At 41.8% G+C, this 21468-nt stretch overlaps 1 protein-coding gene across 6 annotated transcripts in view; it reads right to left on the bottom strand.

The window, feature by feature from the left end:
- kiaa0825 (KIAA0825 ortholog) overlaps window positions 1-21468 on the bottom strand; it is a 124647-nt gene that overhangs the window by 49436 nt on the left and 53743 nt on the right. For all 6 annotated transcript variants that reach the window (XR_010931098.1, XM_067607411.1, XM_067607436.1 and 3 more), the window contains 3 exons: window positions 20969-21113; window positions 18304-18459; window positions 16652-16746 (listed from right to left, as the gene is read on the bottom strand). Coding sequence is in view for 5 of the 6 variants with exons in the window: in XM_067607411.1 (XP_067463512.1) it covers window positions 16652-16746; window positions 18304-18459; window positions 20969-21113 (396 nt within the window). In the remaining variant the exon portion in view is untranslated. The remainder of the gene's footprint in view (window positions 1-16651; window positions 16747-18303; window positions 18460-20968; window positions 21114-21468) is intronic.

Raw genomic sequence — 21468 nt, 5'->3', positions numbered from 1 at the left:
GAAAAAAAGAGCATCATGAGATGATAGTTGGGATTTTTGTTGTTATTATTGTTGTTGTTGGGGTACAAAGCAAATATAAAGAGAAGCGTTTAACATCTGTCTTTAATGTTTGTATCAGTTTTACTCCCTCTCATTCTTCTCCTCCTTCTTCTGTAGGTATTTCAGTTGGAGGCGTCTCCTTAGATCTGTGCCTTTTAATGCTGACTGCCGCAAATCTTTTGAGGCCGACTACAAAAGCAAGCTGGCAGTAAACTTTTCCCCCTGAAGGAGAAAAAGAGGAGTGCTGTTTGGGATCGCTCCACTCTAGGGAATCTCCTCCCCGACACGGGCTGATCTGAAGACGCCATTGCCCCTCCTTTGCCCCGACTGGCCCCCGAACACACACACACCTGCAATAGCAAAAGAAGCTTGTGCGTGTTTGGCACGGCCACATGTCGACTGATTTAGTTTTCTCCATGCACATGAATAAGTAAGGGGGCTTTTATGTATCATTGTTGCATGTTTATGATGTGCCTTGCTGCCTGCAGTACACCACATTTCATATGTAAACATGATATTGTGCATAATCATAGTCGTTTTATTGCAACGGTGCTGTCAGGTTGCACTGCCTGTCTGCCCTAGCAGCAGATGCAGAAGCAGCAGTCCTGGTCTTCTAGGTTTTTTTTCCCCCCCTCTCTCACTCTCTCTCGTCCTCCTATCAGCCCTCTCTGGGTATAAGGCAGCTCCCCTCCATTGTTGATCTGACTCTGGGCTCTACATTGCTGAGGTGGCGGATTGTGGCGAAGAGATGCCTCTGTCAGGAACGTGCTTATCCTCTCGCTCTAGCCACCCTCTTATACATAAAATATCAAACATCTGAGGGACAATATGCTGACCTGCTGTGACCTCCACACATGCGTCCGCACACAAAAGGGACACACACACGCATGCAGACGCACACGCTGGAAAACAGAGACACACACACACACACACACACACGCGTGCACAGATGAATGCTGGCATACAGTGACACACACACAAAAAACGCTCAGAGAGCTCAAGTCGGCTCACATCCCCCACTCGTACGTGCCTTGACTTTTTTCCATCACCACCGCATCCCTCAGATGATGTATTTGCGACATCTGGCGGTGCTCGCTATATTCATGGGTACCGAGATACCATGTGGGTAGGAGGGAGAGAGAGAGCGAGAGAGAGAGAGGAGAGAAAAAGAACCGTGGTTGCCTGGGATGGCAGAGCGACTGAGGGAAAACAAGGGGAAAAAAAGAGCAGGGTAGAGCGAGGGAAAGGACCCCTAATCAGGGGGACATAGACGGACGGATTCATTGGCAAATATACTATGAGTTGCGCGCCGTAAAGCCGCAAGCACCTCGAGTTCCATAGCAAAAGGCTTGGGTACCCCCTAGTGGGCGCCCAGCGGCAATCTGGCCCTTTTGGCGATGGTGGGGTGTGGGGGTGCTGCGTTGGGCTGCCATGAATCCATAGGGGTCAGAGGTCAGCCTTCTTGAGTTGCAGTGACATCATGACAATGGGACACTTCTAGAGCCTCAGAAACACAAGCTGATCTATTCTGCTAAGGCTAAGGCACCAGGCCCCTCTTTTCCCACACATTCACACCCTCTGCCAGACAGGGAGTGAGGGAGCGAGAGAGAGCAGAGGGGTGAATGTGTAGGCCTCACCCCCAGAACCCCCACCCCTCACCCCATTTTTCTTTCTTTCTCTCCCTCTTTCTTTCAGGGGCTAGATTAAAAGAGATGGCTTAATTCTGTCTAATTATCCACCCTTACCCTCTCCCTGCTTCTCCCCCTCTTTTTTTCTCTGCCTCTCCCCATATCTCAGTGTGTGGATACTAATTAGCTGATGTGAATTGTATCTACTATACAAATAGACTGGGCAATTATGTGAAAAAATTATATTCCTGCCTTTTAAAACATTACACATTTGTACCACCAGTACTTGTTTTCTTTTCCCACTGAGGTAGTACAGAAATAATCCAGCAGTGTAACTGTCTTTGCAGTGGACCAATCAACACTATGATACCATGAGTGATGATATTCATCACACATTATCAAATTGCTCAGATAATTGCAACACATAAGGGGAAAGCCTGGTGTAAATGCCTGAAACACTGAACGGCACTGTCGACTAAACCTACAGCATTACTACAATCTCAACATTAGAATACATTTGATTCATTCATTCAGTCTAACTGTATTAGCTCAACAATAAACAATACATTTTCACCCACACGTTCATTTGCTTTATGTAATAATAGTGCAATCTCTGTGTGTGCATATGTTTGTATGTAAGTGTGCGCGTGTGCATGCACGTTACATAAGCAGAAATCACATTAATGAGATCATACACTGGTGTTGAAAGTGCTAATTAGTTGCTGGGCTGAGGGTGAGGAAACTAGGCGAGGATCCTAGTGACTTCAACCATTGTTTCCTAATCCCCTCCACACATTCATAATTCATTCCATCATGGACAGCAATAATACAGCGGCGCTCGTTTTGTCTCTTTTTCTTTCTCTCTGGTTGGGGAAATTATGATTTTCTTTTCTTTTTTTCTTCTCTTTTTCCTTCTTGCTGTGAGGTTTCACTGCGATCATAATAAAATGTGCGAGTGAGGGATGTTCGCCTCGGGACCCAGCTGTCGGGCCACTTTGACAGCTTCATTTGTGGTGTCGCTCTTTGATCCTTCCTGTCACTGATATCCAACGCCACTGAACATACATTTGCCCCCCAACCCAAATAAATAAATAAGTAGTGAACTGTGCAGTGTACAGCCAAGTGAGGCGAGGTTTTCAAGCTAGTTGGCTGTTTGCTACATCTGCTGTGAACTGGCTCGCCTCCACCCTCTTTGCTCTCCCTCCACTGCTGCGATTCACCGACACCCCCAGGGCTGATCCCTTTGTAAATGCTCTCTGACACACACCCACCCACCAACATACATACACACACACACACACACACACACACACACACAAACAAACACACATCAACGCACTCACAACCCTGTACAGAAATAACAGCAGAATCACTTCCAACAGTAACTCCCTTTGCATACAGTGTATATTCCCAAAGTGCACCATTATTGCATGGAAGAGAATAAGAAAGAGAGGCATTGTTAAGATATGAAGACAGAGGTGCAACACTAAACAACAGACAGAAAAATACAAATACACCTGGTACAAGGTACGAGTAAGGTTGTGATACAGAGAAAAAAAAGATAGCAGGAGGGAAAGCCGGAGGGGGACTGATTATGATCGGAGCTGTCAGGTCTGAGATGCTGAGATGACAGAGATATCAGCCATATCTGCTCTCAGTGATACAGATACAGAGAGACAGATATCAGCCCACACTGGCCTCCCACAGCATGGACGCAACCTCCTAAATAGGAAGTGATGAGCCAACAGTATTTATTGCTTTATGTTACTGTGTGTCAAATGACACACTTATGCACTTGTAACCTACATTTTACGCTTTGTCAACGTCATGCTTAATGAGTTAATGAGAAATTTTGCATGATTAACCAAATTTTGAACATTTTAAAATCCACATTTACACCAATAATATTCAAATATTAAAATACAAAAGTTCTCAAGCCCGATCACACAGTCACAGTGATGGGTAACAATTAATTACAGTGCAACCCTATAACATCTCCTGTAGTTGTGGTTATGCCTTCCCCATTCTTAGTAGACAATGACCTGGCCTTACCCTGGTACAATTACAGGTAAGAACGCACTTCTGATGATGCTTGTCTTATCAAACCTACAATAATTACAATGAATATAACGCTAACACGAGAAGAATACAAGAGACATGAAACAGCAGACCATCTTGTAAAACTTTTGCTACTGACTATCCCTTTGGTTCACTGATGTTTGTTTTCTGATGTGAAAGACTGCGAACCAAATTTGTCGAACTACAGTCTTGTGAACTCAAATGTCGCTGCTGCAGCATGCTACCAAAAATGCCTCACTCATCATTTCATTTGCACTTCACTGCTAGGATACGGGTGCCTGAAAAATAAAGCTGTGCATTTTTTTAAAACATTGTTACTGGTATCGCTGTAGATACCAATTAATCAAAAATATCCAGATACCACAGCAATAATTACACCACACTGACGATAGACTACCAGATACCCTGCATCATAAATTCATAAAGTAAGCAAATATTTCTATCCATTTTGCAATTGCCTTGCCTTTTTTAGTATTCTAAGTGGTATAGTCTTAGTATTCTAAGACTATACCACATGCACTAAGATAGATATGAACATAGTGTACATGTAAGAGAACCTCCTTGAAACGCCTATACTGTACTGTTGGCAGGCTTTGAGATTACCGCAGGCATTTTGACCTCTCCACCAGCCATGTGGGCATCAAAACTACAGACCCCACAGATACCCTTGGAGGAGGTGGGTAGGCCTTCCAAGAAAGAACAAGAAAAAAGGGAAGGAGAGAGATGGTAGTGTGCCCAACTTTTTCTCTCAGTGTTTTTTTGATAAAGCATCTTAGGATGAGAGTGTACGTATGAGCATGATTACAAGAAAAGAAATAGAAAAGACGAGAGCAGGAAGGGACTCACCTTGAGAGAAAGTGAGAGTGGGGGTGGAAGTGTGTATGTGTGGATGGGCTCGAGCCACCTTCCAACTTCCACTCTTTTGTAAGGTGTATGTTAAGTACTGTATAGAGAGCCATGGAGGGCTGTATGGAGAGCGTTGGTGGAAGCTCACCTTGAGAGGAAGAGCTAGAGGGAGGCTAAAACCTCCAACACCCAGATGAGACTGTGTAATAAGCACAGAATGGACAGATACCAGTAAGGTTAATATGAAGGACAGTGGAAACAGAAAGGCCACAGAGTGATGCTAACCTTGAGAACAGTGAGGGGCAGAGGGAAGGTCTACCACATGGTGATAAGAAGGGCTCTTTTAAAGAGCTGGAGAAGGAACACTCAGACAGGAGGGCTAGGCAGGCTGACTGATTGCAAGGTACAGTCCAAGGGTCACACTCTGACTCAGTGAGGGTAGGGATACTGGGCACATATGCATACACACAAAAACCAGGCTCACAAAACCCACCAATTCACACTAAAACACCAACTTGTCCATTCACACACAAACACACACACACACACACACACACACAAACACTCTATACCCCCCTGACCAGCTCTTCATCATTACAAGTTAAACTCAAGATGAAGAGAAGACAGATTACAAAACAGATGGAGTGATAGGAGGCCAGATAGGAAGAGACAGGACAGGGAGCCTCGACAGTAATCTAAATGTCCTTTCCTATGATTGTCATTGGCATTCTTATAGACTGGCATGTAGCAGTACAATATGTCAAATAATACCACTCTCCGTTCAGTCTGCTGTAAAGGGTAGAGCAGTTTCCATAATGTCATAAGAAAAAAAAAACAACATCTAAAAAAGATGCTTCCAGCAAGCCAGGTCCTGCATCTTAAGAATCCATCAAGATCACTAAATGTCTCCAGTGGCAAATTCAATCAAACAGACTGTTCTTAACAGTCATGACAGAGAAAAGATACAAAACAAAGATGTTTTTTTTAAAGAAAATGAAGGAGAGAAAGAATTGATTCCTGCAAAGGCAATTCACCCCAGAAGAAAAATTCCAGCGCTTTGCCTTTATGTTTCAATTTTTTCTTTCGCTCCTTCCCTTTTTCTTTGTCTTCTGTCAAAAACAACTTGGGCTAACATCGCAAGCTGTCACATCAAGGCCATCCCCTGCATCTTACAAAAGGGACAATTCTGCAGTTGGATGGAGCGGCAAAGCTCCCAGACACCCAACCATCGTTTACACACGAGGTGTAAAGACTGGGGGGAAAAAAAAGGCTTTTTCTATTTGAACCAGAGTTTGTGCCCTGAGGACAAACCCATTATAGCACAGTGAAGGAGGTTTTCCATGCAATAACTTAACAAACAGATATGGATGAATGCTCAGAGTGGTAGGAGATCTAAATTCCAACATTTTAAGCTATTTAAAAACAATGTCAGAATTTTAAGCGCTGAGGTTTTTTTCCTCCCTAATGATGACTGCATCATGACATCATCATTATCTTTCCTTACAGTACAGCACAAAAAAATGCATTAATTGCTTCCTAACTAACTTTGAATATAGTTACAATGTAGCTGCAACATGATCACAACCCAATGCTATAACAAAGTCTTTCATCATGTCTGAGTGGACACACACACACACACATAAACATACAAAACACACACAAAACACACACAACACACACGCAAACACACACACACTTTCAACATCAGCAAATGCTTTCAACCATCAACATCATAGAAGCCAGATAAGTGTGCCCCCTCTTTGCAACAACCACTGGGGAGGTGAGAGGCCTTGTAGTCAACATGCTGAAAGACTACTCAATGATCAAAGACTCAGAAAAACATGACCCATGATGGTTTCTCTGAGAAGATAGGAGAGAGCCAGAGCAGGTAAAAGGAGAAAAAGTTGAAAGAAACAGAGTAAAAAGCTGCAAAGGTGGGGGAAACGGATAGCAGGAGGCAAGGAGAAAGGGAGAGTGCAAACACGCACTTGCCATTTGCCACAGATTGGCAGCCTACTTGGTCATCACATTTACAGTATATGCTGATCTTGCTTGCTTAGACTATTATTAGAGTTGGGTATACATTTAAATTAGGCTTTTAATTTACAATAACTGGTATTTTTTTAGGAAATGTGCTTTTCCACTCCACTTATCAGTTCTTAAAAATGAAATATGGATCTTCTTTGCTTCCACCTACATCAGAGTTTACACACTTGTCAATGCATTAGTTTAATATTTAAAATATAGTTGGCTGGAGATGCTGTAGCATTTAAAAGGCTTGCTTCACAGAATAGAGTAGTGATACAGGGAAATATGTGATAATTATATCATGCAAGGGAGGAAGTCTGCATGATCCCAAATAATTTACTGTAGCATGTGTAAGACTACAATGGTTTTTTATTATCTTCCTTGTCTTATGTGTTATTGTTCCAGTATTAGGGGAAGAAACTCCAGTAAAAGCCGCCGTAAAACAGCAACATTTAACTTGAGCAATGATAAGACAGAGCAGGGTAAGGCAAGGAATATTATTACTACTGCCATAGCTGAGGGAGAGAGGAGAGGAGAGGAGAGGAGAGGTTGAGTCCAGCTGGAGTGTTCGCTCCAGCTGTCTATAGATTTGTCAAGACAAGTGTCAAGACAAGTGCACCTCTGTGCTTACCTGTAATGGCACAGGGGCAGGAGGGCGGGACAGGCTATTTCAATTCAGCGAAAGTGTGTCTGAGTAGGTCTAAGTGTTAGAGTGTACATGTGATTGCGTGTGTGTATTCGTCTGTGAGACAAGAGAAAGAAAGATAGAAAGAGAGTGATGAAGAAAGGCAAAGAAAAAGTGGAAACAAGTGTAGAGGGAGCTCATGAACAAAAGGTAGAGGCACAGAGTACAAAGATGACCGCATTAGAATATGAATCCAGGGCCTCGAGCACTCTTGGCACTTAAAGAACCCCTAAAGTCAAGTGTCAACTATTATGTGCCATCAGTGGCGACACAGGGTCACAGATCAGGACGGATGAGGTCAGCAATGGTGCTCACCCTCTCTCTCAACATGCACCATTAAACAGTCCCACAGTGTGCAAAAAGGACTAGCTGTGATTTGGGTGGAAAATGGGCTTTGCACTGACAGGAACATCTATCCAGCCTTTTACACAGGAGTTGGGATTTCCTTGTATAGGAGAAACACCATCTATGATATTCAATTATGTGAACAGAGTCAATATTTGCATAGACACATTCAGCTAATGATGTGATATTTTACATAATAAGTGACACGTACATTAAAGGCTGTAACATTCACAGATGTACCTCATTTCCTCCGTTTAACTATCAAACAGGTACAAATACAACACACAGGCAACATGCTGAATGTATAAAATGCTTCAGTTGTTTGCTGTTAAACCAGCTCTGTAATTACCTGAAGGATGTTTTAATTGTTGCATGTTCTACTCTTAATATTAGTCAACGCTTTAGCGGCTCTCCAGGTGAGATTGATTGGATAAATCAGTCGGAATTATGGGAAAACAGGAGGCCTGCCAATCAGCAATGTGCAAGTGAGTGTGTATTTTTAGTGTGTGTGTGGCTGGGAACGTGCCAGGGCATGAGCACATGTACATGTTTGTTGGGATGTGTGTGTGCAAGTGTGTGTGTGTGTGTGAAAGTATATAAGGCTGACAGCTGGGCCTGTTCAAAAGGCTTACCGAGCATTCTGCCTGTTTGGGAAGCAACAAGCACAGTCTATCTGAACAGGGATCTAAAACCTGTGTAAACAGCATAGTACAACGCATGTAAACAGCCACTGAGTAAACATACTATCATTCACATACCAGCGCAGAGGCAGCTCTGATACACTGTATTATACACATGTAGTGTAGTAAAAAAAACAACTTTCACATCATAACTGTATTGGTCATAGGTCAAAAAGAGAGAGAGAGACTAATACTCTATTTCAGTAGCAGAACTGGGTAGGAAACATGAGAGAGACAATGTCAGTGTGTGTGTGTGTATGCATGTGCATGTTCATGTGTTATTGTGTGTTTGCTAGTGCACAGAGTTAATGTGAGTGTGTGTTGGTACTATATTGGATGTGGGGTTTGTCAATGTGTGTGTATCTGATGCCAGTGTGTGTACATGAGTATGACGCTGCACTGTGTGCATGTGTGTGTGTGTATGTGTGTAAACATGTGTGTCAGTCCATCAGCATGTCGGCGTCACAGCCCTTCACTAAGTCCCAGATTAACAGTGACAGGCAGAGATCCCTCTAATTATCTCTTCCTGGACCACATGCAAATGGCAGAGCTGAGCGGAGTGCAGCCATTGGCTGGGGCAGCCTGGGCGCCGCCGACGGGCTAATGAGCCTGGCGACAGGATACAACCTCATGATGTACCACCAAAACAAACCCTCACCGTCACACAGGCTCACACAGGAGCACACACACACACACACACACACACACACATTAAGTTTTAGGGGTTTAGTTTATGCTCTCATCCAGAGTTTCTTACACTGAATGAGTATGGAGTATTTTTGGCTTCTGCCAGTTATAAAATTAGACTTTCATTTTACTATATGGGGATGGTATCTCTAATGCTAAAATGGTGTCCTAGCACACCCACAAGCAAATTATGCATGTACTGTATGTGTTAAACCACTATACCTAAGACAATCATTAGCAATATCAATGCTACCACAATTACTGTTGGACTGATATGAGTGCAGTTCTTCTTGACTGCTGTATTTACTGACACTGTAAACTAAAATTTTATTATTAGTTTTTCAATTTAACATTGAGTTTTACAGAAAAATCCTTCAATGCACTCATGAAAAAGTTCGACATTTTCTGCCTGGTAAAAGCCTAACTCAGTGTCACTCCAGGGTCTGAATAAAGATGGCACATGGAGTAGAATATTTAGAGAAAAGAAGACAAATACAATGATGGACTGGAACAGACGGTCACAGTCTGGCTCTTGACAATGGACTGCTGCAGTCAGCTAAAAAGTCAACTCAGTAAATCAGCAGGAAACATGGCAACAGCGTCAAACAGTCCTCCATATCTTGAACTGGGTCCCAGTCCATCTAAACTGGTTGACAAAACTGGTTCCAGGGGCAAAATATGGAATTATTTTGCTGATAGAGCTGACAAAAACAAATACCCAGTGGACATTCTACAATCTCTGAACAAAAGTTGTTACAAAGCTCCCAAAATCAGGTGTGGTAACAAAATATTTGCAGTTAACAAGTGTGATAACTTGGCAAAGTATAATGACCACTGTACTAGGATGTTATCATATCATGTTTGTGTGTACCTCAGTATTGTAGTAACACTGAATTTGTTATATATTTCATTTAAAATAATATATATAATTTGATTATATTACTACTGTACTGTACCACTGTCAATGCAAGACCACAGTTTCACTCAAGTAATCTGGCATGGCTGAATTGGCATTTTATTGAGACATGTTATTTCAAGTAGGCTGTACAAGAGATGATAGACAGATCTCTCACTTATTTACTTAAACACCAACATGAACTCTTCTATTACATGACAAATACACAATTTCTCTGGGCTGTCATTGATCTTTGCTTTTGATTTTCACCCTGACAAAAACATGGCGGTGGTTTGAAAAGAAAAGTGTTAAATGGGTGCTGAATCATGGCTCATTTTATATTTATAAAATCTGCTCAAAAGGTTTGTGAGCTTGCAAGATGCAGTGGTGTCATCCTCAAAATTCAGGCATTTTAACAACAGAAATTCATTTCCTCCACTATTATCCATACTGAAGACAGAAACATAGCTTCCTCCTGCTGTGTGGAACACTGTCTTTATATTTGTACCATCAAACACCCCAGTGTATTTGAGGAGCCTTGGGACTTGCCATTTTTAATCAGGAACGGGTGGCTTTGTCTTGTCCCTGTTCCAGCCAGCATTTCTATCCATCCTTGGAGGGCTTTGCAGTAGATTAAGTGGCATTTTCATTTAGCTCTGATGTTACCGAGTCTCTCCAACTATTTATCCATCCAAGGTTGGAAGTTGGAACAATCGCAGAGGTTGCTATTTATGTTATGAAAGTATCCAAAATCACAATATTTATGGGAGGAAATTTAAAGATGTCACATGAAAGTGCTGAAAGTTCACAATACACAGGGGATGACCAGGTAATCCTGTTGAGAGGCTTGTCCTATGGCATAATCACTATGCAGCAACAATTCTGTCAGTGAATAGTGATATTATTGTAACTATTGTTAACAATTGTAACCAATTCAAACGCCTTGGGAGTGCAGATTGAAGCAGTAAAATGGTTGGAATGTGTTATATGATATAATAACCAGATGGGGATCGTTTCATTTTCACATGACTACATGAAGGAGGCATGTGTATTGTACCCCTAAATACACTGTACAGTCAAAATGGCACATAAAAATATTCTGACTATATGAGAAAAACGCACTATGCCAGCTGGCTGAATTATATCTTAACCTGTGTATCATATTCATTTTTTAAACTTAACACAAATTTGTTGCCACTTTATCAACATTCATAGTGTGAATGAATTAGGATTTATTCAATTTACAAGAGAATGCGGACAGTTGGATTTGAGGAAAATATATTGTTGAACTGTACTGTACCACAAAGTACAGTCTGCTGTAACCACAGACAACAGAGCAATGTACAGTAATGACTGATGTCTCATGTCTCTAGAATGGTTTGACCATGACCACTCTCTGAGAAGATAGATTTGCCTCGACCCTCCAGCTCGTTTTTAGAGGGACAAGACAAATATTTCAGATGTATCACACCGAGGCATCACGCTGGAGGTGAGAGAAGGAGAGTAAGGGGAGACTGGGAGATAAATACAACAGTGGCGAGAGAGAGAGAGCAGGGGAGAGAGGAAAAGTGCGGCCTGCCTGCCTGCCTGGCTGACAGTTGACTCTGTTGGATGTGACTTTCACAGTCTGCTGGCGGTTTGTGTGGAAGCTATCACATCTGTGACTGGCCGTTTGATTAATGAGCCTCTCAGCTTGTCTGTGCAGTTTGAGGAGGGGCCACGGCCTTATCCCAGGCATCACTGATTTATTCGCCTTTGGAGCAAACCTCCAAATATCACACATACTGAAATATAAGAGTGAACATTCACACACATGCAGGCAGACACATGTACGCCCTCCATGATATGCATACAGTATACAAGTTGGTGCAGTGCAGATATGTATGCACTAAGGCAGGCATGGAAACAGATTCATGCGCACAAGCTCGTCCCTCTCTCCGACACCTGCTTACGGCTAATGAAAACCTCAATGTGTCAGTGCTGTCCAAGGCTAGCAAAGACAAAACACACCATGTATAACCAAGCAGACAAAAGATGTATTCTGTCTCCACCAACACAAACTCCCATCCCTAGCTGTCAGTCAGCAGAGGGTCACACACAAGGGGATCAACGAGAGAAGAAAGAAGCCCTTCCTCAATGACACATCACACTCTCCTGATTTTCAAAAGTGACAAGTCTTTTGAATTTCTGGCCTCGCAAGATGGAGAGCCTGATGATGGCTTGAGAGCGTTTCTTCTTGTTTCTTTGGCAGCGACAGCCATGAAATGTCACTCTGGCTAACCTTGAAGCTCTTTTCTCCTGTGTTTTTTTTTAATGCTTTCAAGACTAGGGCAACCAACTGCTCAAAATGGTATGGTAGCATCACCCTTTAAGTCAGATAAATGAATCCAAACATACTTCCATGTACATAAATGTGAATTAGTGTGCGCATACCCTCGCACAGGCATGCACATGTGCTCACACACAAATACACAGCCCCACCAACCACTGGCACACACTCCCTCATTCCCTGAAGCGTAAAGTAAGACCATTAATCCAGACACACTGAGATCCAGCTTCTCCCCAGGTTGATCAGCGTCCGTGGAGGAAGACGAACATTCTGACATATTTGTTTTTATTTTATTCCCTGAGAAAAAGGCCCACCATATGGCAGCACCCAGGAACAGATGGCGATTGCCCACTTTCTGAAAGCACAAGCGTCTATCGCCGCAATTTAAGGAGCTGCTCAAGCAAGAGAATGCCACAGACTGGCATTTTTCCACAAACTGCTATTGTTATAGACCTAAGGGGTAAAAGCAACAATGAGACAATGCAGAAGAAATGCTTTAGTGTTCAGTAGTTACAGTGAAGCTTATGTTATTATGCTACCAAATCTATGGGTCAATGCTGCTAGTACTCTCTTACTGTCAATGTGCAGAATAAAATGGTGAAGATGAGTGCTTTCTCAGGATATTAGCTGTGAAAATAGCAAAGGCCAAAATATACTGAACTTTAAAGACACTGTTGGCCAATGTATGAAAATAATCTTAATACTATCCAATGCATTTTTAGGAAACAGGACCCAGAGCAGTGGGCGAGTTTTGTTGATGTAAGTATGAATGTCCTTGGATGATATTAGGTGCTTGTGATGGAGTAGAAGAGCTGCCCTGTGACACATGAAACTTCATCTCTCATTCTTGGCTACCCCTTATCAAACAGGTCAGGGGACCTTCTCTGACTTAGCCACACACAAGCAAACTGGCTAAAAAAGTCACCTTGGCAGATGACAGTTAAATTGTGACTCTAGTTTCCAGCAATATCCCATACTTTTCTCAAAGATTTGTTGTATTTTCCTTGGATGAAAAAGAAAAATGACATAAAAGACTACAGTTCATAAAGGCCTTGTAACACACAAGAAGGGCCAGCATTGCTGCCATTAATTCAAACCTACAAAGGAGTTGTGTTGCTTTTGACTGTTTCCTACCAAAGTATGCTGTGACAGTTATAAGTGTTCACTAAAGAAAAGAGGATTTCAAAGGTGACCAAGGACAAAGCAGACGAGTTATCCATTTATCATTAGTTGAAGAGAAACTATTCACTATCAGTTGAATCACTTAGTCCTTTAACTCAATGCCTCTACAACAAAGAGTGGCTCATCACTTGAAGCCAAAGATTGAGGCAATATGGACACATTTCAATCGGTAGATCATGATAATAAACATGAACTCTTGGTGCACAATTTGTTCAAGGTGAAACGTCAAGTGCATATTTAAACTAGGCATGTAATGTCATTCATTTTAGCATTTTAAAAGGGAACTCAGCTTAAAAGCTGCTAGAGACTCATGATGAAGGGAATGAGTGAATATACATCAGAAGGCTTGATATAAGTCTATGAAATTTACTGTAGTCCTACCGAGGTCTGCCTATGAACCTTGAATGTATGACTGACTGTATCATGTGTTGTTTCTGCAGCATACCTGTCTCATAAGTCAAGTGTCTATCACTATCTGTAATATAGTCTAAATGACTAGATTTAAGAATAGAAAGAGTTGATGGAAGTGTAAAGATGTAGTTATGAAAAGAAATATGGGAATTCAGAGCAAAAATGCTAGTTAAAGTTAACTCCCAGAAGCTTCCAAGGATTTACAGAATTTAATTTTGTATAGAATCTGCTAATGTGGGTAAAGCTAGGTTGGTAGCCTCGGTCTGGCATTTAGCTATCAGCAAACTAGTCAACCAGTTATTCTCCCAGTCAGTCCATCATCCATTTATCAATCCTTTTTCTTTTGATTAGTCAGCCACAATACCATTCAGAACATTATTAATTCATCTAAGTTATTCCACTAAGCATCACTTACATACATTGTACCAACCAGTCAGTAAGTAACCAAGTCAGCACACCTGTTAGCCACCCATTTAGTCAGAAAATAAGTGGGCTAAAAAGTTAGTCCACCCACAATTCATCTATCTATCCATTCAAACAGCCAGCCTACCAGGAAGCCAGGTCGACCAGTCAGCCAGTCAACCCTGGGGGTCCTAGGGTAGTATTAATCAGTCTGGTTTCTGCTGAAAAGCTCAATCTACAGATGATGGATGAGCCATCGTGCTGAGGGAACTGAAGTGACAGGTGACAAAGAAGGACACACACACCTGTATAAATCCACTCTCCCTCCTGTCTGGCCCCGATGCTACACCGTCAAGGTAGCAGGGTGAAAGTGTATGTGTGTGTGTGTGTGTTTATGTGAGTGCAGGCGCAAGTGTCTCAGCATGTGTCCTGCTCTGCTAATGAAGTCATCTGAACAGTGATTTAACAGCCCTGGTATAAAGGCCTACTGCCCTTAACTCATAGCCGTGCTCCATTAGAATGTGATATAAACCCTAGGCACAATAACTGTCCTGCCACTGTAACAATATATAGCAGGCCAATGGACCACACTGCTAACTCACACAGTCCAGGGAGTGAAAAAATTATTGGCTGTGTACAGGGAGGGGAAGTCATTCAAGGAGACTAAAAATACAGAACATCACAAGGTCACAGTAACAGGTGTTTTTGTACAATATGAGACAGTGTCATTACAATGAATATTGTCAAGTGCGTAAGATTATATCCTGTGGTTTGTCCAGCAACTGGAGGTAGTAAAAGAGTAATTGTTGTGACGCCTCGGTGAAAACAGCCGAGGGCACTTCAGTCTGCACTTATGCAGAAAGCATTATTCTTATCTGCACTAACAAATGGATCAGTGGATCTGACATTAGTGCGCTTATCCTGTGAATGGCCTTCTGTAGCTTGAGAGATATTTTTGAGTCTGAGATGGATGCGAGAAAAACTTTGACAGCTTACATGTCGCCAGCCGTGAAACTAACTTCCTGCTCTGTGACAGCGTCTCAGGCAGAACCAAAGCCATTCACCAAATCCTCCATGAAATCTGCTCCTCTGGCCCAACAAAGAGAGGCTAATGAGGCAAATGACAGAATCTCAGACATTTTGATACTGTGAGATTAGGGTGAATTATATAACCTTTACCCCCTCCCACTCCCATCCTCCCTCATATTTTTTTGGTGCCCTGTCAGTATTGACTGCTCTCTTTCTCTCTCTTTATGTCACTCACACTCTCAAACTGCAAGTCCAATCTCTTTTTTCTCTCTCTCTCTCTCCTCCTATGTGACTTCATATCCACTTCATTCAGCTTCTATTCATGAATGCCCCAACATTAATTTGGTTCGGTCAAGCAATGACAGTATCTGTTTTAACATGCAACAAAGCAGCATATAAGGGGGGAAAGAATGGAGTGCGCGTGTACTGTATGTGTGTGTGGGAAGGGGGGGGTAGAGGCATGAGGGCGACAAAGCTCGTCACAGCACAGCATAGAGCTGCGTACTTCACCCTTATTAGACCTGTGTCCTTGGCAGATGCAGAGCTTGCCCTTTGTTAGAAAGGTGTGTGTGTGTTACAATGGCGGTGATTTAGAATGGATTGGGCGTAGGCGTGGAGACAAGGTGCAGTAGCCCCATGGCTCCCTGATAGCTGGCAGCGTGACAGCTGTGAATGGAGAACAGGGAACAGCCTGAAGTATTGCCATCTAATATGTGTCACATACCTGCATAAATATTTATGCCCGTTGCAGAGCAGAACAGGAGAGGGGGGTGGGGGGGTGGGACATGATCGGTGGACTTGGGTGAAAAACTCTTCAATCAGGTGACACCAAGATCTGAGCTAGCTGCCCTTTTTCCATCCCTAACTACTTATTTGTCTTGTTAGGAGAGTGGGCATACCTCAATTACCAAAATCTGCAAACATTTCCAGTTGTCGGTCGCATACATGCATGTGCATCCACAACGAAAGGAATCCATGATTCACCACACGCAGCATATTATAGTACTCCAATATCCTTTTTCCAAAGAGTTCTTTCCACAGCTCAGCCTGGAAGCCACAAGAGCCCATGGCCTTTGAACAAGTGGTAGATTGAACCTCTGATGAAGAGCAGCTAGGCTATATGATCCCCAATGACTGAAGCTTATGCCAAACTTTTGTCAAAAGGGAATTTGGGGGTGGAAGGAACGTTGCTTTAGAAGTCCCAAGTAAGCACCTCATTTTGTACAGGTAAAGACACAACTGATGCATCACATGCCTCTGTGGAATGGGGCTTTTATTTCATGAAATGACAAAAACACCTGTGAGGAGCAAATTAAAAACATAAAAAAGACACACCCCGTGGTCAATCAACATGTGTATATGTAACAAGTGAAATTACTGTTTTACCTGTTAGCCAGCAGAGTTTTGAAGGTGACCTGACTCATGCCCTGAAAGGCTGGCAGCAGCCTTGGCCAGTCCCATGCCCAGTCAACCACAGCACTCTGTTGATGTATGAGGATAGCGTATTGTTAGTTATTAATCAGGGTTAATACCATCAGTGCATTACCGCTCCAGCTGGGACCCACTAACAAAGGAGGAGGGGGATCCCCAGCGCAGGCCACCAACACCAGGCGATCAATCATGTCCGCACAAGAAGGTTTTTATTCCAATAAGACAGCAATTAATTTATAAATCCATTTGGGGGGATGTAGCCATCATTTATAGAAAGATAAATCAATTTTGGGAGGTAGTCGTTACTCTTCTGACTGCTCTGCTTTTTTCTCTCCATCTTCAATGGCACCCCGCCAACCCCCCCTCTCTCTCTATCTCTTACTCTCTCTCTCTTGCTCTCTCTTTTTTGCCTAAACACATACACACACACACACACACACACACACACAGAGAGAGAGAGAGAGAGAGAGAGAAAAACACACTTGGCACTAGCACCATATTGGGAAAGCAAATAAAAATCAGATTGCTTTGATTGCCAAAATGTCACTCTTAACTCCAGGCTGAGTTTTATTGACAAAAGGAGGAGAACTCAACTCGTTCCCTCCATCCACCCATTCCCCCTCTGCTCCTTCCTCATAGGTGATTGATGGATGTAACTTTTTTTTCTCCTCCTTCCATCTTATTTGACAAACAACACAGGCACCTGAAGCGGAGAAGGCATTTTAATCATTCTCTTAATAAGGTGTTTCTATGCAAAGCTATGCAGCCTCCTGTGATAAGCCGAAAACAGGCCAAGTCTTAGGATTAAAACGTGTCTGTTTTTGAAAAACAATAGCGTCAACGCAGCTACATTACAAGGGATCACAAATGTATAAATACATTTAATCCATGTTAAAAAGTAGAAAGACACACACAAGCCTGTCTTGAGGAAATACTAGCCTTTGTTGTTTGTTTTGTGTGATATCAGCAGTATTTCCCCTGATAGTAGGAGGGAAATGAGGGAGTAGCTGACAGCTTTCACATTGAACTAAAACTACCTGTAGCTACAGATATCTCCTTTAAGGAGGAAAAAAAAATCTGACAATTAAGTGAACATCCTGGTGGCACTCTTGGGGATAAGTTTGGGGTAAGAGGGTATACGGTTCAAAGCCCCAAAGAAGCGCACTTTAAGACTGCACTCTCCTTTAACATAACTCATTTTTTATAAAAAAGGAACATTTCTCTCATCTTTTCACCTTTTCAGCATTCTTTTCTTCCTGCCAGCCTAACTCCTGCTTGGAAAAGGCAGCGACCTATGGAGAATAGGGAAGCTGAGCCCCAGAAAGACCTGACAACTTCAGAGATTGCCACAGTATCCAGTTCACTAGAGACTCAAACAGCTCCTAACCTTCAACATTACGCTTCTGGCCTTAGGAGAAAGTAAAATGACACGACCTTGCGCAACACAAGTACACCTACACAGTATAAAGTTTAAAGACATAAAGAAGCACCAAAGAATCGCTACAATATTTCAGATATTTCATAGAGCTAAAATAAAAACTAAATTAATTTTTGCTCCCAAAATAAACCGTGATGATAACCTAAAAATATCACCTCACTTGACTAACCTGATCCAGCTTCTTTTTTCCAATATGCTCAAATTGGTGGAGCGGGTTGAAACAGGTAGTGCCCACATGACCATTAAAGCCAAGGTCAAAGTTCACCAAGTGAGGAGGATCATCGGGTGAGTCTGTTTCTCCACTCAGTTTAGACATCAGCAGTTCCTATATCCAAGACAGAAGGGGAGAGAGGATAGAAACACAGGAGAGACAGAAAGGAGCAAGGTTTAAAAAAATCCATATCATGACTGACAGAAAATATTCTGTAAAGAAAAAAGTTGACACTAAGACCAACAGAGGGAGGCGAAAAAGTTATGTACAAGTAAACTAAACTTCCCCAAACTGAAAGAGCAACAGAGTATACAGTACCCTAGGACATTCAGCATACAGTATATTGACATTTACAACATTTTTTGCTATTGTAATATTTATTTTTCACCTGCAATAATGATAATGACGATTTTCTGACAGTTTTTCTTCAGTGACTTCCAGTTTGACTGACTATTCACAAGAGTAGAAATTAATCAGAGCTGTTGTTGGTGTCCTGCAAGATGTACAGTATAAAGTAATGAATGTGTGTATGTCTCAATGTGTATGTGTGTGTGTGCGTGTGTGTGTGTACATGGGCATCCTGTTGTGAATTCACTATATTCCCATCCGTCAGTTTGACATGGCCTCCGAACCGCCTCTCCCTCCACCTCACCACCAGCCCCGTCTGCCCCTGACCTGCATGTTCTTGCCTCGACCTTGGGTGAGTAGAGATACTTGAGCTGAGCGAAGGGTAACTCAGAGGCTACTTGGGAATCCCATTCATATTCTATCAAATTGCTACGCAGAGTTATAGCTATTTATGGATTCCATCAACAGCAGTGTAATGTATAGGGTGCTTATGTTTGTGTTATTCCACTGTGTGTCCTCATAGACAGTCTATAGGACACAGCTTCTCCTAGCTCTTAAGACACCCTACTGTTAAACTTATACCTATACTATATGTGCTATTCTGTGACAACCATTGAAAGCCCTGTCTATTAGTATTCAAGAATATGGGTATTTTCTACAATATATTTTTGAACGTATGTGTAGTAGATTCTGATATACAGGTATATATATATATATATATATATATATATACATATATACATGTATGGGATGATGAATCTGATATAATGTTTATATATAAGATGTATGTCTGATATTTGTGATTGTTTTGTATGACTTTTGTATTACTTCTTTTTTCTGTGTACTTTTTCTATGTACTTTATTAAATGTTAATTGTTTGGGGTTGTTTATTGTAGATTGGATGTTTAACCACACGTGCCATCATAGAGTTTGTCAGCCTATTGGTGTGCATAATGTATAAATATGTGTGCGTTTTCCATTTTTTAAACATTTTGACCTGACAAAGATCAAAGTAGGATTGAAACATTGTCATCATTAAACTTTTGTGGCTTGGAGTAAGTGTGGAGGTGTTACTTTTTTTCATTAATGCCGTCTTCTAATAGCCTCGCATCTACACGATATGTGTATAATTACTCTCCGTCAACTTGTTAGTACTGTCAATATCATTTTTATTATTGTCATGAGTTGCTATTATTTTTTTGGTTTTGAATGCATTTTATTTGTGATTACATTCCGCAACAGCAACAGATAATTAAACTTTATGCTACAGTACTTAAGGATTAGTTTGGTGATATGTTTTTTTTTTTAACTTCAACAAATCCCATGAAAAGACTAAAACCAAGTATTGTTTGTGTAGACAAAGCCTAATAGAGTACAGCTTATTCGTCTCTGCCGTAGACCACCATTCGAGACGTTCTTAAATATATACATCTTCAGTAGGAACTAATGGGCTTGAGGCTCAGTACCACAGACAGGCTGAGGAAGATGGTAAATGTATAGAGACAGACTAAAGCACTGTTGGTTTTGGTCTTTTCATGGAATTAGTTGACAGTAGCAAAAATACAGAATATCACCAGCATTATCCTGTAATTGGTTTTCTCCCAGATCGAAAGAGCCATTGTGGAAAGGCGCAGCCTCTATATGGAACATGTGATACAGTATAGCATATATTGTTTTTTTGGTTGGCTTTTAAAAAAAGGAAAAGCCTACCCGAAGAGGTGTTTTGGAATTCGAGTTGCCAAAAAAATTCTCTTAATAAGGTAAGTACTTTTTAACTATGTACTTTTTACTTACTTTCAAGAGTCCAATCCTACTAGAGGGCATGTTTTACCATCTGCTTGAGGAAAAATATCACTAAACTCTGTATATACACAACATATAACATCTACATTTTGATTTACTTGAATTAACTTAGGCACTTTCTTGGGAACTGCTACTTTTTATTTTGTTTAACTTTTTTTCTCTGAAGTGAATTCTGATTTTTTTTTAAAAAAAAAAAAAGAATCACTGCTCTTTCTCACTCTGATCTCCCTGTAAGAGCTCTATACTGAATGTGGTAACTCCATGTGGCTCCCTCTCCTCCACATGTGGTGAGTGTATAACACAGGAAATCACTGTAGGTTTGCACCCTTGAGGTCACCTGAACAACAGAAGATCAGAACAAGCAGACATCGCACAGGCAGCAGCCCTCTTCCCTCTGTCTCCCCCTCCTGAACAGCCTGCGGCCTCAGGCCAGCAGCCACCTAATTGCTGGGGAGAGGGAGTGCTTCCCTACCTCATTGCCTTGGATGATGTGATAGATCTGCCTCAGGTAGTCCCTGCCACCTGCTTTGTGGCAGACCTCCAGCAGCATCAGGCCTATTTTCTGCTCAGTCAGTTCAGCTGCAGCGACTCCACTCTCCCTTCCTCGCTCAAATACGCTGAGAGAGAAACAGAGACGGGAAGAGGAGGAGACGAAGAGGAGAGAAATCACAAAGTCAGAAAAAACACAGAGTGGGGCAAAGAGAAAGGGGAGAAAACGGAAAGAGGGAGGGTGAGCTTGTATCTGCATACCACCTCTGGCTAAGGAAGTATTTTCTAGTTTAGAGAGGAATTTGGGATAAAATTTAGAATTTGCTATACAGAAGAAAATTAACTGAATCACTACTGAGTTTAAAATAAATGGGTTCTTTTTAGTTTTTAGACAAACCATTCACTCCAGAGGGCAAATCGACTCAAAATGCAATTCTTGGCAAGAATAGAAATAGAAATATTTCTTTGCTCCAAAAACTTGTT

This window comes from Thunnus thynnus, chromosome 2, assembly GCF_963924715.1.
Source record: "Thunnus thynnus chromosome 2, fThuThy2.1, whole genome shotgun sequence".
Classification (NCBI taxonomy): domain Eukaryota; kingdom Metazoa; phylum Chordata; class Actinopteri; order Scombriformes; family Scombridae; genus Thunnus; species Thunnus thynnus.
Note: the sequence above shows the minus strand (reverse complement) of the source record. Positions and strands in the feature narration are given on the sequence as shown.